The sequence below is a fragment of the Cryptotermes secundus genome, unplaced genomic scaffold, assembly GCF_002891405.2.
Source record: "Cryptotermes secundus unplaced genomic scaffold, Csec_1.0 scaffold1115, whole genome shotgun sequence".
Lineage (NCBI taxonomy): Eukaryota > Metazoa > Arthropoda > Insecta > Blattodea > Kalotermitidae > Cryptotermes > Cryptotermes secundus.
Window position 1 is genome coordinate 426,711 of NW_019733848.1, and position 26,719 is coordinate 453,429.

Sequence of the window (26,719 nt, forward strand, 5' to 3'; positions counted from 1 at the left end):
ATGTGAGAAATGAAGAAGTGTTAATTAGAGTCAGTGAGCAGAGGAATATCCTACATGAAATAAGAAAACGGAAGGCTAATTGGATTGGTCATGTTTTACGCAGAAACTGCCTTCTAAAAGAAGTTATCGAAGGAAAGATAGAGGGGCGGATAGAAGTGACAAGAAGACGAGGAAGAAGACGTAAGAAGATGCTGGATGACCTTGGGGACAGAAGAGGATACTGTCATTTGAAGGAGAAAGCTCTAGATTGCATTAAATGGAGGAATTGCTTTGGAAGAGACTGTGGACCTGTCATCTTGACAGATTACTGATGATGATGATATACCCACATAATTTATACTTTTTTTGTACTTTTACAAACCTTTCCTGAGGGAGATTTAACATCATTTACTTTTTCCTTTTTCGCTTTGCTTTTCACGTGTTTCTATTAATAATCTGTGCATCACTAATTCAACCCTAACTCATCTTTTAAATCAAAATGCATACCAACTGAAAAATTTCTTGCATATTTTTTTCCCCCAAAACACAGAAATCAACAAAAGGGAAACACTATGCAATTAAATTCAGTGTTTGGGAATGTCAATAACCATTTACATTAATCAGAAACATTCACAGGAATACAGTTTCAGAGAGGAATGCCTTAGAATGCATGGTCACTGTTACTGTGATATAATTGATATGTTAAAATAAGACGTCAGCTGATCATTAAAGTATACCTGATTTTCTTTCTTATGCTGATTAAATGCCGTTAAAACTCTGATATGTTTCAGTAACAAACGTCCATCTTCAGAGGAGATATCAGATGTTAAAGGAAACAATACGAATATATGAATAAAAGATTTAAAATGTCCAAGTGACAAAAATGTAATGAACTCCCCCAATACAGCACCTCTCAACAATTCCACACAACCTCACTGTACTGATGCTGTAAGTAGCCTACTTCATTTCTCAAGAACCATATAACAATTCCACACACCCTCACTGTACTGACACTGTAAGAATCCTACTTCATTTCTCAACCTTCACTGTAGTGACACTCTGCCACTTTGTGAGAGGCTCGTATTGAAGACACCATGTCTCGTCACCAGTAACAATCAACTTTGTAAATTTTATATCACTTTGGGCCGGCCGTAACATGTTTTTGCACTGTTCCATTCTTGCATGTTTTTCATTGCCTGACAGCGCGTGCGGTACAAACCATGCACAGACCTTCCACTTGCCCAAATACTAGGTCAAAATTTGATGCACAGTACTTTTTGGTATTCCCAAAAGCTCCTTGATGAGTCTTGCAGAAATACATCTGTCTGATGCATCGATTTTGGTCACTTTTTTTACATTTTCTTCAGTGCGACTTGTTCTCGGCTTTGAGGCATGTGGAGCGTCTTCAATGTCCACCCTGCTGTCATGAAATACAGCATACCATTGAAAAATTTTTGAGCGACTCAAACAATCACTACTTTTCATCATTTTGTACGCTTCTCTGGCTGCCTAACTTGAAACAAAATTTTATGTTGGCTGTCTGTTCAACCACCATTTTCTGACGAGTGTCAGAATACTACTGTTACATTTAAGGTCAGAACACATGATGCAGCGATGCTTGCGCTTTGAAATTATAGACAGCCACAGCTGAAACCTCAAGAATCTTAATGCCACAACTCGCCAACAGATGGCAATGCAGGGTAAAATTTAAAAAAATGAGTCGTAATGGATCCTTGTCACACCGTGTACATTAATAAATGTGAGCTTCTGAAGAATGCAGTCTATCTTGGTCCATCCCTAGTACCTTTTCAGTAACTCCTGGATTCTGTCTTCTGACTTCGGAAACCACTGTGTTACCACGGTAACTGTATCATCATCATCATCATCATCATCATCATCATCATCATCATCATCATCATCATCACTACCATCATCTTCTCCTTCTTCTTCTTCTTCTTCTTCTTCTTCTTCTTCTATGACACAATAGCCCGATGTCGGGCCTTGGCCTCCCTTATCACGCCCCTCCATTCCTCTCTATCCTGCGCTGCTCTCTTCCTGTTCCTTATGCCCATTAACTTCTTTGCATCTTCTTCCACCACATCAATCCATCTAGTTCTTGGTTTCCCAGCACGTCTCCTACCACCTATTGTACTGTATAATATTTTCTTTGGGATACGATCCTTATCCATTCTCTGTACATGCCCAGCCCATTGCAATCTTTTAAGCTTTATCGTCACTGTGTTCTCTGGCTCCTTATATAATTTGTATAACTCTTTATTATATTGTGACATGTTGACCCCTACCTCCCCAGCGGCACATGGCGGTAATGTAGCGCTTGCTTAATAGGTGAGTCATCACCCCGCCACTCTCCCCGTGGTGACGTCACGAGCGGAGCCAAAGTTAGCCGAGCCCCCGCAACCTGGTAGCTACGCAACGCGAGTCAACAGCGGTGACATAACAGGATGACGTGGCACTCATTACGCAACAGGCAAGCACTGCGGCTATATAAGTGAGCTGCACAGCGGCTGCGAGTCAGCTGTAACGTAACAGTCGCTGAGTTGTAGTTGTAATGTGGCCATCGCCGAAGACAGTTCCGAGTTAGTCCTCGAGCTACCTCCGAGAGTTCCGAGCAAGCCAACGAGTGAGTGTGTTATCGAGTTCTCAGTTCACAAGTTACGAGCTACAGACGCGTGTGCGAGAATCAGTGATAGTTCGTGATAACCAGCTATATTTGGAGTGTGTAATTCAGGGAGACTTGTATAGCTCCCGCGTTATTAATACGTCAAGACTCTTGAGGATAGGGTTAAGAGATTTTGTTGTAGGGTTTGTAAAGTGTGGAAACCCGCAACTGTGTTATAATTAATTGTAGCCGATATTTGTGGATTGTTCAATAAACCAATTAACGATCTCTACGGCGTATTCAGTAACGACAACATGTTATATTGGTTTCAGAAGTGGGATCAGTAACAAAACACGTTACAATATCTTATTCTCCATATCCCATTCTCTTTTATTGGTCCATAAATTCGTCTTAGGATTTTCCTCTCGAAAGAATTGATGACTGATTCCTATTTCTTGTTTAGCGTCCAACCCTCACATCCATAATAAAGCACCGTCCTTATCATTGTTTTATATATTTCTGTTTTAATCACTCGGTGTATATCCTTTGATCTAAAAACTGACAGTAACGAGAAATATGCATTATTTGCTAGTTTTATTCTTCTTATTATTTCATGATTTTCCTCTCCATCTTTGTGGAATTTCGATCCTAAATATATGGTCTTCAACTCCGTCCTAAGTGCAAACAATATATATTATATGTCTTTGATCTTGTTCTTTCTACACTACATGTTTCGGCCTCTATCGGCCATCATCAGGTGTATACTCTTAACGTTGCTGCCACACTGAACCCAGTCTAAAATTTAACATTTAAAAACACAATTTCACATTCTTCGTATTATCAACATCTACAAACTATTTCTATCCCATCCCCTTCCATGTTAATTTCTCCAGTTTGCCTTGGATTCCTTCTAGATTGTATCAGCATTTTACTTTTCTTTACATTCACCTCTAAGCCAGTTGTTTTTGCTATGGTTTTTATTTCTTTATATGTCTCCTTCATTGCTCTTAGGGATCTCGATACTATAATAATATCATCTGCATACACCATTATTTGCGTTTGTTTATACGCTATTGTGTTCCTTATGTCTACAATACATTTCCTCGCTATATATTCCAATACCAAATTAAATAGTGATTGTGCCAAGCTATCTCCCTGTTTTAATCCTTGATTTGTCTTAAAGCATTCTGTTAACTGGTTCTGGATTTTAACTTGATTGATTGTTTCTGTCACGGTTAAGTTAATTATTCTACTTAATTTTGTTGGAATACCAAAAGTGGACATAATCATCCTTAATTTCTTCCTTATTATTGTATCTGCTTAGTGAATTATCATCACAGAAATGCATGTTCGGTGCTATGCAATGAAGTTGGAACGTGTTTAGCCAACCGTTACTTAGCAATGGGTGACTTCACTGTGGGAACAATATATATGTTAGGCAGCCGTGATAGTATACAGTCCCCCATAGGGTTCCAGTCTGCTCTTCTGAGATCATCTCACATCGGGGACCATTGTAATTACCATGATAAGCGTACCTGCTCAGTGAATTGTTATCACACAAATGCATGTTTGGTGCTATGTGTTGGAGTTTAATTACCATGGTAACCATATCTGCTCAGTGAATTGTTATCACAGTAGAATTGGAACATGTTTAGCTAACTGTTATTTATTAATGGGTGACATCACTGGGGAAACCATGTTTACCCAGCTACTGGCTGGTAATGGACACTTGTGTTGACTTTGCTATTCCAGTTTGATTGGACAAAATGTGGACAATTTATCCTGCATGAACTACATTTTGTATTTTAGCTATCATAGACCTATCTCATCAACTCACTGACGTAACTAAAAACTAAATGCTTTGGGTAATATCAATAAATAGTATATCAATCAATATCAATATAGTAAGGTTTCAATAAAGAATCGATTTTAATGTACACAGTATATTTATTCCAATAAAAATCCTAATTGAATAACGTTTTCAACATTAATCCTGGGAATGAAGGTTCCTCCATCTCTTTTTACCAACATTTTATGGCTCACATATTTTAAATCTTTTATTCATATATGCAAATTGTATAGTGCCCTTTCCTACATGGTATCCCCACTGAAGATAGTCATATATGACAGAAACATGCAGCGTTCTAATAGTGTTTAATCAGCATAAATCAGCAAGCTCACAAGGAACTGGGACAGTACACAAGAAAGGTACCTACTTCTTAAGTAAAGATTATATGATGATGCAAATTGAACTCAGCTGAGAACAGAGTTAAATGGTAACTGTTTTGTTGTTACAGATCATCCAAACTTATGAAACATATTTTAATATGTAAATTAATTAAACATTGAATTAAGATGAAATGCATTCTGCATAATGATATTTCAGTTCATTTTCTGACAAGTTTAGAATATACAGAGAAATGTGCCAAAGAAAATGGAAACTTACAGCAGAACTACTATTTAAGGTTTCTTTTAGAGGCAGTGGATTTGAATGCTAAAATGAGGAATATAAAAAATGGAAGTAATTATCAATGATACTCTTGACTCTGGAGAACTGAAACTGAACATCAAACCCTTCAAAGACTTCAAATAAGGAACATTAAATGGAAGTTCCACTATAAAAGTTTAAATATATCCAGTCTATATGAAATTATAAGCCTGAACTAGGGTACCTTGTAAGAAGACAACCACAGGTAACAATTCTCAAAAAATAAAAATTCAAACTGAAGAAAGTATGTTGACTAATAATGAGTTTACATTACCTGATTTGCTGAAAATGTTCCACAGTTACCAATTGTGGTGAGTGTTCTTTCAAGCAGAAGTTCATCATTGCTGTGTAGCAGGGCCACCAAACTCTTTGCCTCATGCATAGTCATCACTCTGCAACATAAGAATTGAAGTGTATCACACAATGGGAAGTTGAGGACTGCAGGATATAAAATGTGTAACATTATTAGGGAATGAGACTATTTTTAAAATGTTCTTTGCACAGCTGAATGAAAAGAATGCACATAGGGATGGCCACAGCTGTGCATATTAGTCCATCTGGCTCCATCTTGTGTTTGGTCCAATTTTGTGTTTCAATTGGAGAACTGTTTAACAGATTCTGATGAAATGTGATATGAACATTACACAATTAGAGGCCACTTCAAGTCACAGTTCTTAGTTTCCTACAGTGGTAATAACATTGTGGCAGGCACACGAACAGCTCCACTACTGCAGCCATGATTACCATGGTAACCACAGGAAGCATATTAACAAGAACAGATATAATGAGAGTAACCAAGGAAAATGCTCCGTAGTCTAGAGGTAACGTTCCCACCTCATGACTCATGGTACGCGGGTTCAAATACCCGGTGGAGGTCGTCGAATTTTTAAGGGCAGAAAAATTCAGGGAACAAGTCCTCCGGGAGGGACTTTAAGCTGTGGGTCCCGTGTCGTAGCTTTACGGCATGTAAAAGAACCTCATATCTCCAAAGGAGATCACTGAGCCAAATTCAAGGACGTTTCCTGCCCAACAGCAGTCTCTAAGGCCTCTGATAGATGGGGGAAGCATTACAGATACCGCCAAGCCAGTTGAGAACTCGCTGGCTCGGTCGGGACTGATGGTACGCACCATTATCGGTAGGGTATAGAGACTGGTAGAATATCATAGAGGGAAGCACAATGGACCTATACTGGTCTAAGTGCATGGGGAAACCCACCCTCTCCAATAACTAACTAAGAAACCAAGGAAAATATGCTAATGAATTTTTGAGCTTTATGAAATGTGCACTGGATGCAAACACAGAATGCCAAGGTAGAAAAAATGCATACGAAAACTGTATGCACTCCAGTATGCACTGTATCTTTCCATTCTTGTTACAGAAACAGACTGCTACGTAGGTGAGTCAAATGAAAACCTTAAATATTTTTTTGAGTATTATTTATTGTGCACAAGTGGTACAAAGTTGTATCACTTTTCAACATAATCTCCCCCATGCTCAATGCAAGTCCTCCAGCACTTACAAAGTGCATGAATTCCTTTAGAAAAAAAATTCTTTTGGTAGTTCACGCAACCACTCATGCACCGCGTGGCATACATCTTCATCAGAGCGGTACGTCTTTCCTCCCGTTGCTTCTTTGAGTGGTCCAAACGTATGGAAAATCAGTTGGGGCAAGGTCTGGTGAGTATGCCGGATGAGGAAGACACTCAAAATGCAGGTCATTGATTGTCGCAACTGTTGTACAGGCAGTATGGGGCCTTGCATTGTCATGTTGCAAAAGGATACCTGTGGACAGCAATCCACATCGCTTTGATTTGATTGCAGGCCGAAGATGATTTTTTTGGAGATCTGAGTATGATGCACTGGTGACAGTGGTCCCCTCTAGGCGTGTAGTGCTCCAAGGTGACACCTTTTTCGTCCCAAAAGAGAGTCAGCATAACCTTCCCTGCTGATGGTTGTGTTCAAAACTTCTTCTGTTTTGGAGATGAGGAATGGCACCATTCCTTGCTCGCTCTCTTTGTTTCCGGTTGGTGGTAGTGAACCCAGGTTTCATCCCCAGTAACGATTCTTGCAAGGAAGTCATCACCTTCTCGCTCAAAGCCCCACAGAAGTTCTTCACAAGCATCAATACGTCGGTCTTTCAATTCAGGAGTCAGCTGCCGTGGCACCCATCTTGCAGACACTTTGTGAAACTGGAGCATATCGTGCACAATGCGGTATGATGGACCATGACTAATGTTTAAACTTGCTGCAATTTCATTCAATGTCACTTGGCGGTTTTCCCTCACTATGGCTTCAACTGCTGCAGTGTTCTCTGGAGTCACAACTCGATGTGCCTGACCCAGACGAGGAGCATCTTCCATTGAAGTCACACCATTTGCAAACTTCCTACTCCATTCACACACTTGCTGCTGTGACAAACATGCATCACCATATTGAAACTTCATTCTTCGATTAATTTCAATAGGTTTCACACCTTCACTACGCAAAAACCGAATAACAGAACGCTGTTCTTCCCTGGTGCAAGTCTCAAGTGGGGCAGCCATCTTATACTGGTGCTGTGACGGTGTTCGTGCATCTGCACTATGCTGCAACCTACAGGCCATTCTGCATGCTGTTTGTAGCACACTTACCAACTTACAGGATAATGGCATGAAATTTTGATTTTTTATTACAAATTTAAGGTTTTAATTTGGGTTATTACCAGCAGAGTACTTTGGTTTCTCTGCATAAAAAGACCTGCAACTCTTAATGTTACTCTCACCTATCACGATTACAAAGAGTCTCAAGACGCAGTCTTAATTCATCTTCTCCATCGCGTAACAACTTCTCTGCTTCTTTTCTAGCTTCTTCCTCACTCTCTCGTTTTCCTTCAGGACTGCGGTTCTTGGACTGACTTGAATGACGCAGCGATCTGCGCGGCCATCGCCGCCTCATGGGGGAACCAACTAATTCTCCATGACCTCCATGGCTTGCAAGACCTGACAGATTTTCAGTAGATCTGCTTGCTAAGAAGTGACGAACATCCACTGGACTCAGAATCCGCGGTGAACTCCACGGAGAGCACTACAAATGGAATGCAAAGTACTTCAGAAAAACAGCTGTCCTTTGGTCATGTCCTGATTTTGGCACTGGGGACTGCATTACAAACTTACAGAAATAGAAAGTCAATCATGTCACTCTCCACCAACAGCACAATCACATTTAATTATATTACAATATCAGTGAGAATGTTTGGTTTTGCAAAGGGGTTTTCTTTAAACAATCTGTACCGAATAAACATCATTGCTTAGTTATAGCACATTTCAATTACAATTACACACAGAACAAGAAACATTTATCATGGAAACTGGGCTGTCCTCACAGCTTTGTGGGACACTCTATTTAATGAACCTGTGAACAAATAATTTGAAGGTAGATTCTAAAGGGTTTGGATGGCAGTATATAACACTCAGCATTACTGGGCTTTTGGACTTTCTCAATTGTTTTGTATTCTAAAAAATACAAAAGCAGACAACAGACCGAACAGAGTGGCTGTCTCCCCCCCCCACCCTCATGTGAGGAGAGAAACAGATCCAGTTTCTGGAACACTGTGTTCTCTTGTTTTTTTAGAACACAAAACGATGGACAAAGCCCAAAACGCCAGTAATCCTGAGAAATAATTTGAAACTTGCAATGGAGAGAGAGAGCCGAGTGCAAAGTTCTATGCCAGCAGACTGAATGCTTGATGTCTCTGTTGCACAGTCAGAAGACTGTGTAACAAGCATACAGACTCTAAATTCAAAACAGTGAACTTTATGACTGCTATACATAAGGGCCAAGTGAACTCACTCGCCTCCTAGTGGCAGTTCCTGGAAGCAGCTGCCCAGCCATCCTGGCAACAGAGAGGGGACTTGCTTGGTTCAATAAAGGTAGTGGTGGTGCCCTGAAGCACAGTGTGAATTATGATGCCAAGGCCTGTGTGTCCCTGAGGGAGCAAAAGGCTAAACGATGTCATTGCAATACAAGGCAACATCCTATTGTAACCTAGCCTCCCCCCATATTGAAGCTGTGGGGGGGGGGGACAGATGCCCCACCCCTTCAGGAACCAATATTTCTTAGGAATTCTAATGAGGAGTCCACTGTAGGTGAGCCTTTCTCTTTATGGGGTCAAGCAAACTGACACTCAAACAGGAGAACTGGACCAGCTAGCAGAAGAGGATGACCCTTCTGTTGCAGCTCAGTTGTGGGTCCAGCTGGGACAATGGTGAGGGTTATCCTGCCAGAAAATGACTGGCTGCAGTTCTCCTGCTGCTACAGAGAGGGTGGGGAAGGCACCAGGAAGAACTGGAAAGTATAGTGCAGGAAGCAGAATGGGAGGAGCTTCCCTTCACAGAGAACTGCTTGGGACCTGCTATCCCTCTCCCTCCATGCACTCTGCTCCTCTGCTGCCTGGAAGTGGCAGTCAGAATGTCTCGTGAGCTTTGCTAACGGGTATAGTGAGGAGGAAGCAGGCTAGCACAGTAGATGAACTGTATTCTAAAGGAAACTAAGGACCCAGCTAGAGCTTGACTGTAGATCCTGCAGGGACCAGTGGTGCTGCCTGTTAAGAAATGGCAGTGAGGGGCAGTAACTGTGGAGAATAACATCAGAGGATTCAATTCTGAGACCTCTGTTACTGTGACAGTAACAGTTCTGGTCAGGGATCTACTGAGGTGAGACAGAAAGAGATCTCTTCATGGGAATGACTAGTGAGTAATCTAACTGTAATCTAACCATCATATTCATCAGCAAAACAGCTCATTTCGAGCCACAGCCTTCCTTACGAGATTCTGCCATACTTTGTTATTCTGCAATGAATTAGACCATCCCGTTTTCACTTCTTTGGATTTCACAACAGTAAATTTTTACATAGCGTACAATACCCAACCTGGAGGATCAGGTCTCTGTATTTATTTGCACCAGTAACTTGGTGGCAGTCACACCCTCACACTCCAGGTCCCACCAAGAAGAAAAAATGCAAAGGGCAGAAAAGGGAGTGATGGAGGAGAGGGGGCAGGGGGTTCGAATTCCTCTCTTAGGAGACCGAGGTGTCAACTGAAGCTTGACCACAGGTCTAGCTCGGACCAAGTTGGGGCTCTGTTGTCGCTGGTGTATACAAAACAGGGTGGCTATGCTCCAAAGGGGACTTTCCCTCCCTGCTTTGAGGGCTCAGTTTCTAGGGTTTACTGCTCTTTTGTGGTCATGGACAGGCAGGCAGTCAGTCAGGATCTTGGAAGGGCTCTGATGAGGAGTCTGCTGAGGTCTCTTGAAAAGGGGACAGATTACCAAGGAGGAGGCTAATGCTCTTCTCGAAGGACCTGATGCCTTAGCTGGAGCTCAGCTGTGGGTTGAAATGGGACTGGCAGGAGAAACTGGCAAGGATGAGGAAGCCTCTTCCCAAGGGCACTAAAAGTTTGGCTTGGGTTTGGTTGCGAGTCCAGTTGGGACTAATGGTGCAATATCTATCAGCTGTGTAAGAACTGAGGCTTTCACGGCGGTGACTATGAAGAAAGCAGTCTTCTGGGATTTGGCGCCGTGTATATGTGGTGTTAACCGACGTTTCGGAGGAACGTATCGCCCCCATCTTCAGGGTTGAAGAAAAAGTATAGGTAAATCTGCAAGCGACAACACCGTGAGACACGGTGCTTTACCGCTTTACTGCTTTACCGTGTCTCACGGTGTTGTCGCTTGCAGATTTACCTATACTTTTTCTTCAACCCTGAAGATGGGGGCGATACGTTCCTCCGAAACGTCGGTTAACACCACATATACACGGCGCCAAATCCCAGAAGACTGCTTTCTTCTTTATCTATCAGCTGTCTCTGTCAGTGGCTATTATACCCTTCTGCCACCACTCCAAGAGGACACTATGACACTGCTCAACTTGGTTTGGCATACACCTATGTACGTGGACTCAGACTGGGTACAGCTTATGAATATTACGACCTCAATCCAGAGGGTTTTGGCTCACCTAAACCAAGGGTCTTTAAGCACCCAAACAACACTGGGGGTTCACAACAGACCCAGTAGTGGTCTGAGTGATTGATCACCCCCCCACCTTATGTCAATACTGGGTACCATTTCACACATTACTTTTTCATTAATTCAATAAAACCATTTGATACAATTTGTTAAATTGACAGTACTGAAGTATGTAATCCCATGACATGTTTCAGCTGAAATTTTGCAATTTTCAGGGATGTTCAATCTGACAAGCAGGCTACTGAGACTTTTACATCGCAAAATTATAATACAATTAATAATACTGAGGTGTTTTCAACCTTTGCTAGGCAACGAGACAACAGCCGTTACTATGAAGCAGCCAGCGCGCCAATGGACTGGCTGGAAAGTGGTGTTTTCTGCGGGGTCTGCACCGATGGCTGCACACGCAACAATGGATACAACAAAGAGGAGCAGTGTTTTCTACGCGGTCCTTGCTGGTAGGTTATAATCGGGATAAAGTTTAGAGCTTAGCGGTGGTGTGGGATATTCGCCAGATGGCAAGGACATGAGCATACAACATTATTAGGATCCTTTACCAGGAAACGACTAGTGAAGAGACAGAAGAATTTATGTGTGCTGCAGTTACAGTGTGTAGACCAGTGAGGCTGATATAGTTACTTGTCGTTATAAGCTGCATGTACAAGTGATCAATAATCTTGGTCACCAATCCAAACCCGTCTGTAGTCACCCACACATGTGACATTACACTTGAAAGTGAAATGATTACAATTTGTTAAGTATGACAAATCTTAACTTTAGCACAGTGATTTATATATTTACATAAAACATTATATATTTAGAAGATCATTATAACCACGCCCTTTAGATGTATTATAATTTTATAATATAAAGCTTTTAATAACCAACTTAACAGGTTGAGTACCACTGAAGATGGTAGAATTTCAGTTAAAATAATTTGAGCTCTTTAGTATTCATCTGATGTCAATGGCTTTGTTGGATCGATATATATGTATGTATGTCAGGCAATAATGGTTCACATTACCTGCAAACTCCTTGGTCCTGGCAGGGGGCTGTGTCGGGGAGAACTTCCACTTGCCTGAATAGCTAACATTGTATCAGTGAACATTCTTGCTCTTAAATTCAGCTCCCTGATTCGCTCCTGTACAGTCAGTGGACGAAGAAGTACCTTTCCCGATCCAGTCATGTCCAAATTACCAAGCAAAACATCAGTTTGTGTGGTTTGGGACAATCTTCGAAAATACAGCCGGTGTTCATCTGGGTAACCTATAAATAAAGTTTACATTCAATTCTGACATCCTTACTACCAGATGAAGCACCAGTGACACCCACCTACTGCATAAAATTCAATACACTTCATGACCATTCTGGTCAAGACCGGTTTTATCGCTGGACAAGGATAACAGTAAAAGGAGCAGTGTGTGTGTGTGTGTGGGGGGGGGGGGGGTAGGCATGTCAGTACTGACAGCTATATGTGTCATGATAAACATTAAGGTAAATCATATTTTCAAAATGAAAGAAAGCAGAAGGGATGGGTCTTGCTACGTCCTCGCACCACAACCATCAGTGCTCTGTTGCGTGTCTCCTTCTGTTAGCCCCCAGCAAACTTCAGGAGACTCCTAGATAGCCACCTAGTTCCATAAGGTAACGTTCCATGTGATGACATTTGAAGGAAGCTACAGTCTGACGATCATATAGGATATATAAGGAAGTTTTCATCTTTCATAAAGCATCATTCACAAGTGGGATTGTTGCACAATCCCAATGTAAAAAGACGTCCTTTCAAGTGATAGTGTCCTGTAAATAGCTGTGTCACCCATCTTAGACGGTTCTTAATTAATTTCAGTAGTTGCCCAGTTTTTACGTGAAGGTCCCCAGTAGGAAACCCTCTGCATGCCTGTCTAGTTCCTGACAGCCTTCTTGGCAACTCCTACTGAGATACCATATGCTTCTTCAGGTCATCTAAGGGGACGTTCATATTCCACTCTCGTCAGTTAATCAGCAATTTCTGTGTGGTGAAGCACCCACATAAGTAGCATTCTGTTACATTCAACCAGGTTTATATGGGAATGACAGCAGACCAGTTTCGAGGCGATACTGTCAGAATATAGATGTTTCTACTCACATAACCTGTCTCTTGTCTTGGTGGCATACACTTCTGCCTGGAATACCATGGTGCACTGTGCAAGGCTAAATCTAAGCTTCTTCTTCATATCGTAACCATAAATCTTCGTTCGTGATCCAACCATCTGTGTACCAGACTACTCCCCCTTTCCTATCCTGTTCAAACTTTCCATTCATTCCCATCAGGGAATCTGATGTATAGTATCATAGACATGTCTGCATATCACTTTATCAGTCCTACTGCAAGACATGCATAGTTTGCTGCAAGAATGTAGAAATTCCTGCTATGGCCTCAGTCTCCAACTGCAAATGCAGCAGGGGACATCCAAAGCCTTCAACTGCAATTGTAGCTGCCCCCATTGCTCCAGTAAAATGATGAGTCTGCATAAACCACTTCGCAGACTGGATAACTAGAGCGATCCTTTCCTGGGGCAGGCTGGTTATCATATTCTTGTCTCCTGTTGGTTCGCTCAGTTATGCCTGAGAGCTAATGGGTACGGAAGGTTCATTCTAACCTACAGGCAAGCCAATGGGAACCAAGTTGCTGCCTTTCATTTCCCTCTTGCTTCCAATATAATCCAAAATTTCAGCAAGCCTATTGCTCTGCCTGCCACCTGCTTTAACGCTGGTTTCTCGCTTGGCTTATTCTTTGACCCTGCAGATGGAGGCAACATATTCCTCCAAAACGACGATTGATTTTCGACGGACTACACAGCGTTATGTCCCAAAATATAGAACTCTTCAGCTCTCAAAATGACCCTGAAAATATACTTATGGAATGACTTTGCTCAACTCATCTCACCTTCGAAACAGTGCAATTCTGTCCAACACCAGCGAGGACACCAAGTGGTTCCAGTCAAGTGCCTCGCTGTGAATGAGTCATGTTTGCGGTTATGTCGCTTCGTATTACTGCTTTACATGCTGAGGGCACAGATAGTCCATTATACACCAAAATGCTTTCACCAGCAATGAGGGAGCGCTGCATGGAGTAAGACATTATGTCACGTTTTGAATGTAACGAAATAAAACCATTAATTAATTTAACTCGTGATGTGGGGTGAGACTGAGTCCACTTGGTACGTCGGCCACCAGTGGGCCTACCGATTTATGAGTACGGGACAATCGGTAGAATGTGAATTAGCAGGGGAAACCACAGTTCTCCGAGAAAACCTCCCTCGTTGCCACTTTGTCCACCACAAATCCCACATGACCTAACATGGGATCGAAGCAGGACCGCCGAGTTAGGAAGCAGGCGACCAACCGCTTTGGCTATGGCACTACCTGAAATCAGTAACATTCAACTCACGGCCACAATACTGTGCCTTCAGGTATTTGTCAAATTTAACCTTCACGGCTGTCTGTGTCATGTAAAACTTGTTAGTCTGTCTGGCATGTAGGAAGAAGTTAGCGTAAGTTAGTTACGTCACGAAGCAGGAAACAAGAGAACTAATATTAGTTTTAAAAAGTTCTGTCTCTTGGATGTACGTGCCGCATTATTTGATTTGAAAGTAGGATGGGTTCACTTGTGCCGTTCTAAAGGTAACATTGAGAACGGCAGAACTTCACATGACCCGGACCACCAAACTGGAGACCAAATTTATGAATGCGCCAAATGCTATTTGAATTACGTATAAATTTGATTCCGTCTTATTTTATTATACCATGAACTAAACTCCGTAGGCTGTAGTCCGCAAGCGAACTATACCAACCGAGTGACCGCCGCTTGTCGGAGAATTATGCCATGGGACTGTTAAATAAAGAGAAACGTTAAGGCAGTAGGTTTACTAAAGTTAGAACTCCAGTTCGTAAATTGTTTAAAATGTTGTACGGTTGTGAATATGGTTCCACAGCAAGGCTATATGTATTGCCCTTGCCTCAGGTTCCACTGCCACAAACGTTCAGAAATTTACGATATTTTAAGATTTGACTAAATCGTGGAGATTGTGCTGTGTTAGACAAGGGGATCGTGGCGGAAACATAAAATCTATTTAAACTGTGGTAGGGAAACCTCGTGTTTCACAAGAAGTGTGACTACATGTTAGGCCAAAATATACATGCAGGAAATACTGAAAACGGGTTTATGTAGTAGTAACGGTAAAACTCGAGTTTTATCTTCCGTGTAGTCCGGTAAAAGTCAATCGAAGTTTCGGAGGAAGCAAGAAACTAGCACTGAGCGTGCAGCAAACAGAGCAACACGGCGTTATGTCGCAAAATATATAACTCGTCACTTTCATCACTGTGACAGTTTCGATTCCAACAAGGGTCAAACTGATTTGTAATGATAAACTCCCTATAACGTACAATATTCACAGGACTTTCTCAAGCGCCCAGTTACATCCAGAGGAGAGTTTTGTTGCTTTACAGCGTGCAGTTTGGAATAGGAATGAATACAATTGATCGTAAAATGTCATAATTCATTCCACCACACAAAACCCATCACACAGGAGAGCAAAATTGCTAAGACCTTGCCATGCAGAAAGAGAGAACGAAAATATTTCCAAGGTTTGCGTGAAGAGCGGGCAAATCTACCAGTTAGGGACAAAAATGTGGCCACAATTATCCACAGCAGTGATACTTCATTAGTCAGCTTCACGTTCCGTCCGATATTCCCCGTTCTTCAATAATAGAGTTACGGCAGTTATTTTAGCTATTTCTTGCGGCGACACATACAGCCTATCTGACAGAACATCCGGTCACGCATTATCGTAAACTGTGTGTAGGCATTGTGTATGTATGATCACACTGGTCAGTAGTTTATGCTTTCCAAAACACAGACAATTTCGAAGCTTAAAAACAGTTCAGACATGAGCAATAACTGATGAGCGTGAGACACAAATACATTTTGACTATAAAATCTGAAAGACGTCTACTAAACTCCGTGGCTTGAGTCCGCAAGCGAACTACATCGACCGAGCGACCTCCGTTGTCGGCGAAGTTCGTGCCAACTTTTGCGGATAGAGGGTGCCGCGTGGTCAGCGCAACGGATCCCCACGGCCGTTAATTTCGGTTTTCTAGACCGGAGTCGCTAGTTCCTTGAAAAAGCTCCTCAATTATCCGCACGAGGCTGAGTGGACCCCGTTCCCGACCCACTACTCAGAAAATCTGGTAGCGCCGGGAATCGAACCCGGGACCTCTAGATCTGTACCCAGAAACTCTGACAACTAGACCACAGAGGCGGTCCGATAGAGGTCTACTACACAAATATACTGAAATGTGGAAACATGGTTGCAGCAACCATGCCCATGATATCATCTTCTGAGATGTTGCTAGCAGTGGCCACCTTCCGAGGAACCTGCCGCCTCCAACGTCCGGGTCTCTACCTGAGCATGGATACAGCACGTTCCTTCTAAATGTTACAACTGTCTACCGGAACACACGGCCTCACATCCTGGACAACCGCATCTTGTGGGAGCCTCCAATCTCGCTTGTTGGGAAATGTGCAAACCCCAGTTGTACACGAGGCACACGATCACTGCGTTACAGAAGACAAAGGAGAGCTTCCAAATACTCTGGGATCAAAGCGACACCTCCTAAATGCATTCATTCATCAATGGCGCTACAGGCCTGTGTTCATATCTCACCTCTTCTTCAGTTTCGCCATCTTTTTAAGCAGACAATAGGACTCCTTGGTCGGGTAATCAGCTCGTCTCAAGGCCGCAACACAAACACAGACATTCACGCCTTGGGTGGGATTCGAACCTACGATCCTAGCGTTCGAGCGGGAGAAGACCGCAGGGCCAATGTGATCGGCATACACCTCGTAAGTATCAAATTAATTTTACTATGCAACACAGTCAATGTTACAAGGCTAGAATTATTCATTTAATTTTATAAAGTAAAACTGCGGGTTCAACTGAGAGGTCATTACACGATGCTGTTGCCTTTTATTCTGAGAAGTTCGACCCAGTTAAGCTTTTCGAAAGGGAAACGAATTTGGAGTCAACGTTTTTATTTCTTGTATGATTCAATGCAGCTGTTTCAACGACTGAGTCACATTCCTATCGTATATATATATATGCGGTTTTCTTCAGTCCCTCCAGCTGATTTCGGAGTCGCTATCATATATCCCTTCCATTTCTTCTCCATTCGCAATCCTTGCATCACACTGTACTAACTCGTACACAATATCCAAGAGGCCGCGGTCTACAGAAAACAGTATCTAGGTGCTAGGAAATCACAACACAAGTAGATGCAAACCGAAAAAGTAACACACATCTCACCGCTCGGTTTCGAGCACTGAATGGCGTAAATGAAGTGGGATTGCTCATACAGACAACTACTAATCCCACTTACAACAGTTACGAAATTACAAGTATTACTTTACTCTCAGGTTCGAATCCTGCTTAACGTTGAATTACTCGAGTCACATACAGATCCTATTTAAAGCATTCATCTGAAATTTTAAAAAAGTAAAGTACTGAAGTCTCTGTATACATGTTGTTTAAACAGAGGTCCATATTAATGACTTCTCTATTTCAATACTATGTTCAATTCCAAAATTAATATTAGTATTTGTTTTTATTACAAATGTGGATAAATGTACTTATTTTGGAAGTGAAATAAACTTACAAGGTAAAATCAATCGTGCCAACTGGTTTATAATACTATATTATGGATCTGTGGAAAGCAAATGGAAAAACTACCACATTATCACTTTTCCTGNTCAGAGAGATAAAGCAAGGTAAAGCTGTCCATGTGCTTAAATAATTAAGCATTACGCCATGAAGGTGTATGGGGGAGTGGATGCATAGATCCATATTTCCTTCATCTTGGCGCTAGTTGAAGGCGAGTGGTCAGCTTCACGCCCCGGCCGCTTTACCCCCGGAGCAAGAGCCCCCGGTACCCACTGGATAGGAGGCTGGGTGGGCCTTAGAGTCGGTCTGGACGACGTGGAGAAGAGAAAATTCTTGACCCTACCGGTATTCGAACTCAGTCCCCTCGGTCATCCAGCCCGTTGCCAGTCGCTGTACCGACTATGCTATCCCGGCTCCCATGGAACAGAGACATTCCCCCCAAAATAAAAAGCAACAAACAATATATAAAATAAGCCTAGCCAAATTTCCTACACGTCTGGAGAGCCAGAATAAAAAACAAAATTCCTCATGTACAAATTGTGTTTCTTTGTATTAACAAAGGATAACTGAAACATATAGGTAAAAGGTAAGGTAAAGTTGTCCCTGTGCTTAATTAATTAAGCACTACGCCATTAAGAAGTAAAGGGGAGTGGATATATAGACCCACGTTTTCTTGACCTCAGCACTAGCTGGAGGTGAGTGATTAGCTTCACACCCCGCCCGCTTTACCCCCGTACCCACTGGATAGCACGCTGGGTGCGCGCCAGAGCCGGTCTGGACGACATGGAGAAGTGAAAATTCTTGCACACCGGGACTCGAACTCCGACCCCCTGGTCGTCCAGCCCATCGCCAGTCGCTATACCGACTGCGCTATCCCGGCTCTAACTGAAACATATACCTATAAATAACTAGCCTTTGCTGTTACACTCAAGATAAACGCAATGTGATGCTACAAGTATATCGGGAAAATGTAAACTACCTCTTACATCGCCGTAACTGCTAGGAAACGGAGAAGAATGATGATAAGTTGGGCAAATAAAAGGGAAAAGAAAGGAAGGAGATGAAGGTAGACAGAGAAATGGAATACTGGCATAAGGGAACAGAGTTAACGTGAAGAAAAGAAGAAAGGAAGAGAAACAGAAATCATAAAGAAGCATAAGAATTTTACCGATGAACATTATGGCTGTTGGCCGATAACGTTCGGAATAAAGCAGTTACAATTCACAGATCGCAGATGGAGTTCAAAATGCTGTTCCTCTACGCGTACAGACTTCTCGCACCGGCCGAAGCTGTTCTGCAGGAATATTTGCAACGTCGCTACGAATATTCTCTTTTAGTTCTTCCGTTCAGAATTTACTGCTCTAAACTTCGTCCTTCAAAAAACTCCAGAAGAAAAATTCGTAAGGATTAAGATAGGGTGAACGTGCTGGCCAAATATCACTGCTGATAATTGTCTCCGAAGTCATCAGACAAAGCCTGCATACACGTACATGCAGTGTGGGCCAGCCCTGTCCAACGCGGCGCCCGTGATATATTTTTCTGGCGCCCTCCGTAAACACATATAATTGAGCCGATTTTTAATATTAATTCAAATTGTAAGACAAGAGACATTCTTGAACTTCTGAGTACTGTTAAATATTTTCGAAAAATTTTATTATTATTATTATTATTATTATTATTATTAGTAGTAGTAGTAGTAGTAGTAGTAGTAGTAGTAGAAGTACTAGTAGTAGTAGTGTGTGGTGGCGCCCGCACCTCCATAGGCATCAGTGAATTGTGCCCGAGTACATAAGAACGTCGGACAGCACTGGTGTGGGCAGTAACTGAGTCTTACTGAGCCCAGCCACAGAGCCTTTCTTCTCCTCTTCATTCTGTAAAGAACTGCCCGAGAGTGACCTGTACATATCGTTCGCAACTAACTGTTTCGTTAAGAAACACACGCACAATACGTCTTGCACTTACAGCGCACCAGACACCAACTTCACTGGCTGGAGCAGGACTTCGTGGGTTAGATGTGGGTTCTGTGAACTCCAGTATACATTGTGCGCAAGTGAAACCAGGCTTCACCAGAAGAGACTGTCAACAGCGGATCGATCTCAACATTCGACGAGAGACTGTAGCAACCAGATGCAAAAATGTACCCCACTAGCTGGATCGTGTGGCTGCAAGGCGTGGATTACCGCTGTTCTTCAGGATCTAAGCTTCAGCAATTGTGTTGCCGTTCTTGCACTAGACGTTGACACTCCAGGCTCTTGAGCTAGACGTTTCAGTGATTTTCTAGGTGTATGCTCAAGTTTGGCTCCTATGCCATCTCACTTTTCCTCAGCGCTTATGCTTTTGTTTCTTGTCTGCTAAGAGTCCCACTGATCTAAGTTTATTCGCCGAATTGTGAAATTATTTTGTCTGCTGGAAACTTCTTCATCATGAAATTTACGTCGAAATCTTCGCCGACACTTTCTGGCAGATCCGTATTTCACATAGGTGTCATCCAGAAATACATGTTGCTCTAAAGTATACCTAACAATGACGGAACACACTGTTCACTAATTGTGTGACTGAAAGTAAACGGCTAATGGAGCTGATAACTTCCGCCCACTGCTGACAAATCATTAACAAATTCCCACGCATGAACTGCACTGTTCGCCGTGAAACATAATGCCGTCAAGCGTTCCACAAAGTTAATAACATCCCCTAACAGCAAACATCGGCCATCAAGAATACTGATTCATCGACAAAATTCGTATACGCCTCGCAGCCGGCGGTGCACCGGTCGGCGTGAAGGGCAGAACCATCAACCGGTCAACAAAGGCAAGAACCTCCCTGTATAACACTGGAACAAGGACCCTTATAAGGAGAAACAGAAGTGAAATGTAAGCAAACTTATGGGAAGTTGAGAGATGACAACAGGGGTTATAATTAAAAATGAATTTCTTAGAAAATGGGTTAACAGATTTGGAAGAAAATCTATTAAACTGGTGTCAGCACATTAAAAGAGTCAACAGGGTTCGTAAGAAGGACATTAAAACCAAAGTTTAAAGGAAACAGATCTATGAGACGATCCAGAACAAGATGGTTCAGCTAAGTAATTAGAAAACAGCAAGAGGAAAACAGAATAGGATGACTGTGGGATGAAAGAAGATACTGGAGACTTTTTGTCCATCAACCCATATATATTGAAAATGCTGCCAGAAGAATAATAATTTTATTATTTTTTCTTTGTATTCTAAAGGCACAGATTAAATTCTGCAACACACTTACTAATTACTCCAAGCATCAGCATCCGAAACAGTGTGAAGGATGTGAAGACGCTGCCTGGGGCAGATATTGGCTCTGACCACAACTTACTGGTTGCCAAGTTCCGAACCAGGTTGAAGAAAATTATAAAATTTCAAAAGCGCAGACCTAGATGGGATTTGGAGAAGTTATATACTCAAAGACAAAGCGTGCAGGAGACCCTAGAAGAGAAACTCGGTGCAATTGAAGGTGAAAGCAGAAATGCTGAAGTGCAGTGGAACAATATAAAAGAATGCATGTTAGATACTATCAGTGATTTGGTTGGTAAAGTTGAGAAGATAGCAAGAAAAGCATGGGTTACACAGGAGATGATGAGTAAAATGGAGGAGCGAAGGAAATGGAAGAATGTCAACAATGAAGAAGGCAGGAGGAAATACAGGAGACTGAGGAATGAATTGAAAAGAGCCACGGACAGGGCCAAAAAGGAATATCTTGAGAAGATATGTAATGAGATTATGGAATTTCAAAGAACAGGCCGTTATGATTTGATGTACATGAAGACAAAAGAACTAGGATGGAAAGAGAATCATGGGATTCAAAATGTTGGCATCGAAGACTCCCAGGGGAATAGAATAGTAGATCAGAGGCAAGTGCTGAAAATTTGGGAAAATTATATTTCAGAACTATATGATCGACCTAATCGGCCAGAAACCTTAGAAGTTGAACCGGAAGAAGAAGTAGATACAGACGAGAAAGGACCATATATTTTACAAAGTGAGGTGGAAAAAGCTATCAAGGAAATGAGGAAGGGAAAGGCTACAGGAGATGATGATGTACCTGGAGATGTGCTCAAGTTACTGGGAGAAGGTGGTGTTGAAAACACTGACAAACCTATAAACACCATATACAAAACTGAGGAGTGGCCCAAGGACTTTACAGAAGTTACAATGATTGCCTTAAAGAAAAAGACAAAAGCTACAAAATGCAGCGACCATCGCACAATAAGTCTTATTGCACATACAGCAAAGATAATAGCAAAGATACTTAAAAGAAGAATTGAAAGGAAAATAGAGGATGTACTTGGAGAAGATCAGTTTGGATTTAGAAGAGGAAAAGGAACCAGGGATGCAATTGGGATGATGAGAATTATAGCGGAACGAACTTTGGAGATAGATGAAGAACTGTGTGTTTGCTTCATAGACTGGCAGAAGGCATTTGACCGGGTAAACTGGACCAAATTAATGCAGATCCTGAAAGAAACAGGTATCGATTGGCATGAAAGAAGATTGATTAGCAAATTGTACATGGATCAGAAAGTTAGAGTACGACTGGACAGGGGGGAGACAGGAAGTGTGCAGATTGGAAGAGGAGTTCGACAAGGATGCTGTTTATCACCAATTCTGTTCAACTTGTACAGCGAATGCCTTACCAAGGAAGCTCTGGATGGGCTCGGTGACTTCAAAGTAGGAGGGCAAATTATTCAAACTGTGAAATATGCAGATGACCTTGTGTTAATGGCTAAGGAAGAAACTGTGCTACAGGGCATGATTGATAGACTAATTGAAATTGGAAGGTGCTATGGCATGGAAATGAATGTGGAGAAAACAAAAGTAATGAAAATTTCGAGACAACCAACCCCAGTCACAATAAAGATAGACCAAAAACAACTGGAGAATGTGAAATGTTTTAAATATTTGGGTAGCTTGTTAACAGATGATGGAAGGTGTACTAGTGAAATTAAATCCAGGATTGCCATGGCAAAAGCTGCATTTAGCAAGAAGAAGAATCTTTTTACCAGCAAATTGGACTTAAATTTGAGGAAGAAACTAGTGAAATGCTACATTTGGAGCATAGCTCTGTATGGGGCTGAAACATGGACACTTAGGGCAGTAGATCAGAAACATCTGAAAAGTTTCGAAATGTGGTGTTGGAGAAGGATGGAGAAGATCAGTTGGACCGATTATGTGAGAAATGAAGAAGTGTTAATTAGAGTCAGTGAGCAGAGGAATATCCTACACGAAATAAGAAAACGGAAGGCTAATTGGATTGGTCATGTTTTACGCAGAAACTGCCTTCTAAAAGAAGTTATTGAAGGAAAGATAGAGGGGCGGATAGAAGTGACAAGAAGACGAGGAAGAAGACGTAAGAAGATGCTGGATGACCTTGGGGACAGAAGAGGATACTGTCATTTGAAGGAGAAAGCTCTAGATCGCAGTAAGTGGAGGAATTGTTTTGGAAGAGACTGTGGACCTGTCGTCTGACAGATTACTGATGATGATGATGATGATGATCAGCATCCCTTGCAAACTGGCCATTTAAACTGGACCCCCTTCCTTGTGTCAACCAACTTTCATATTTAGGATTCAGAGACATTGTAATTATAGGCCATGGTGCAATTGATCACAAAGTGCAGTGGCTCCAGGATAATTTCTGTGCATGCACAATTATGTCAATAGAGCACTGCTGACTTATTTTATATCCTCCAGGATACTTAAAAATATAAACTGACAAATTTTGATGACCTCAACTGAACTGGAAGGACTAGTCAGTTCAAACATCAGAAAGGCATTAATTACTCTCAGAACTAAGAGAGTTTATTAGAGAGAAAAACTTCTCAAGAGAAATTCTGTTGAGGCACATGAGTATATGATTCATTATTAATAGCAAACCATTGCTTATTAAGAAGAAAGCAGTCTTCTGGTATTTGGCACCGTGTATATGTGGTGTTAACCGACATTTCGGAGGAACGTATCGCCTCCATCTTCACGGTGCCAAATCCCAGAAGACTGCTTTCTTCATAGTCACCGCCGTGAAAGCCTCAAATCTTACATTGCTTATTAGTTTACCAATGTAGTTGACTTTTTACACATACAAACATGGACTGGCCAGCCAGCCAAGGTACAGTGGAGGGGAGGCCACCTTGTTTCCCTGTACTATCAGATGTGAAATTATGTTTACTAGTATAACAGGGATGCATATGTTGGCAAGGAACTGAGCCTAGTATACCCAGTTTGGCAGTGCCAACATTGATGAAGACAAGTGTTCCGACACAGAGGATGATGAAATTGGCGGCATTACATTACTCTGAGAGAGCAACAGATCTGTGCAGTGAACAGTCAGTGTTTACACTTGTACTGTACATGTTGAGACAATCTAGCTCTTCCATGATATGTATACAGTTGCCGTCTTGTAGTGCACTCAATTTCACTTGTTACTTCATGACATGTTTCGGCAATATAGTGCCATCATCAGGTGCCCTAATTACGCTAATCTACTTCATTGCTTGCCTTTATAAAATTATTTAAAAACTATTTAAAAAAAATAGGTAGGGCACCTGATGATGGCACTATGTTGCCGAAACATGTCGTGAAGTAACAAGTGAAATTGAGTGCACTACAAGACGGCAACTGTATACATATCATGGAAGAAAATCAGTGCAACAGGACGCTAAAATACATTATAATCTAGCTCTTTCTAAGGAACCCACCAGAGTAGCTGTCTGCCCCCTTACCTGAGGATTGAAACAGATCCAGTTTCCGAAACATTGGGTTCTCTAGCTTTTAGAATATTGGGCAATGGATGAAGTCCAAGAATCCAGTAATTCTATTGTTACACAGTACCTGCAGAACCCTTTAGAATCTACTAGTTTAAGTTATTACCTCAGTATTTGACAGAAGGGGCCATAAATCACATAAGAACCTCACTGGGCAGAGGCAGTTACTAAACCAAAATTCATACCCATCACCTAGAGAACAAAGATCAGGTATGCTAAGAATCTGATCAAACATTTAGTGTGAGGGCCTACTGTCTTCAGAAGTGTATCTCTTTGTAGGCATTCTACATCAAAAGAGGGGTCAGCATGAGGCCCCTGAATTGCAAAGGGTTAAATATGCAAAATGAATAAACAAATAAAATAAAATATATAAACATTATAAAGTGCAATATGTGACTCACTGATTAATGTCACCATCACTTTAATGTACCTGCAGGTCTGCTCCAAATTTCTCAGAAATACTCTTCAAGAATTTAAAAATCTGAATATGAAACTAGTAGACTTAATTTATAATGGAGCTGAGCAATGCTGCTCCAGTGTTATGCTGATGGATTGGTGTATAACTGAGGGCCATTTCTGTATGATGTGGTATCTCTAAGTATAATCAGGAATTATCATCATCCCCAGTCATAACACATGACCCACTGCCTGCGTCTCTGCCTCCTACTATCACAGTCTTTGCATATTGTTCTCTTCTGTTTGGAAGTATAGTGACTGTATTGGCCAATGGTAGATGGGATGAGATAAAATAGACATGACCTATTTCAGGGAAACAACTTGATATTCATCTGGGGGAATGTAGAAAAGTACTGAAAATGAAATTTGTCCTGGCCAGTGATCAGGTCATTAAATCAAGTCCTACACCACAATATTATGTACAGCATCTATAAGTTGTTGCCATACACACAACATAGATGAACCTATACTTATGAACTTTAAAGAAACGATTAATTTGTATTTATGAACTAATATATTGTAACTCCAATTACATTTAACAAACACAGAACCCTGCACTTACGATCAGTTTAACAAATTAACATTAATTAAACGACATCTTATGAAAGAAATTAATTCAACTTAAGAACAATCAACTTAAATAAACACACTTCAAATAATATATTATGTTTGCAAGTTGTGGTTGGCTTGTAACAGGGTGTTCATTAAGCACCATTTTACAGCCTACTGAAATCTCATACTTAGCTACTATTAACAAGGTAAAAGAAGGGGCTGTCACAGTCACATATTGACACGGATTTTCAGACTAATTTTAAAATAAGATATACATGTCAAAATAATCTAACCCATTCATCATATTTAAAATTATGAATTTCAACTCCTCCTTGTTAGGATTCAAAAGAAAGCATTATATTTCCAACATTTCACTATTTTAGTTTTCACCCATAATGTTTACACGAAAATTGTTTCGGTTAACTGAATGCAATAAAATCAAGGCTTATTATCAGTTACATAAAATACATTCAATATTACCTTCGCCATCTCGACGACCAAGTTTTCTACAGAATGCTGTCCTAACAACTGAATATCCGACATACGCAAATCCTGCAAATATTGCTGAGCATAATGCCACTTTATTTACAGTTTTGTCCCCTGTAGAAGCTGCCATGTTAACACTCGTCACTAAATTCACTTAATTTAATGTATGAATCACTTCCTTCTGACATTCATGATCCTTAGTTGTACAATAATCATTTGTAACTGCAATACAAAAATGTTGTACACAAATCTTTTAATCTTTGAAATTAAATTTTTTGCATTTCGATTAACACCCACTTCCTGATGCTAGCAGACTACAACATTACGCCAACTTTCCAGCGAAACCTGACGCAGGGCTGCCAGTGTTATAAGATGAACTTCACTAAAGCCGCTAAAGACGTTGCCAGACTCGACAGCCATCTACAGGCATCTTGTATAACCTTCGTTCAAAAACATTATCTTCTACAAACAGATGTTCTCTCTCAAAGTTACTTCCTATGTAATGCACGAAACAGCTTCTTAGCTTAATATATGTACAGTCCAGTACTGCATTTCTTTTGCAAGAACTGACTTCCATAGTCTGCATCCAGCCAAGTGCCGGTCACTAATGAAGCCCCAAACTTAAAGACCCAAGATGCTTCGTCAGGGCTAT

At 41.4% G+C, this 26,719-nt stretch overlaps 1 protein-coding gene across 2 annotated transcripts in view; it reads right to left on the reverse strand.

Moving 5' to 3' along the window:
* The window catches only part of LOC111868296, a 45,976-nt gene extending 19,560 nt beyond the window's left edge, over positions 1–26,416 (reverse strand). For both annotated transcript variants that reach the window (XM_023858833.2, XM_023858831.2), the window contains exons 1-4: positions 26,062–26,416; positions 12,113–12,354; positions 7,850–8,151; positions 5,362–5,479 (exon numbers count right to left, since the gene is read on the reverse strand). In XM_023858833.2, coding sequence (XP_023714601.1) covers positions 5,362–5,479; positions 7,850–8,151; positions 12,113–12,354; positions 26,062–26,197 — 798 coding nt within the window. In that variant the 5' untranslated portion in view covers positions 26,198–26,416. The remainder of the gene's footprint in view (positions 1–5,361; positions 5,480–7,849; positions 8,152–12,112; positions 12,355–26,061) is intronic.
* Positions 26,417–26,719: the final 303 nt, after the last annotated feature.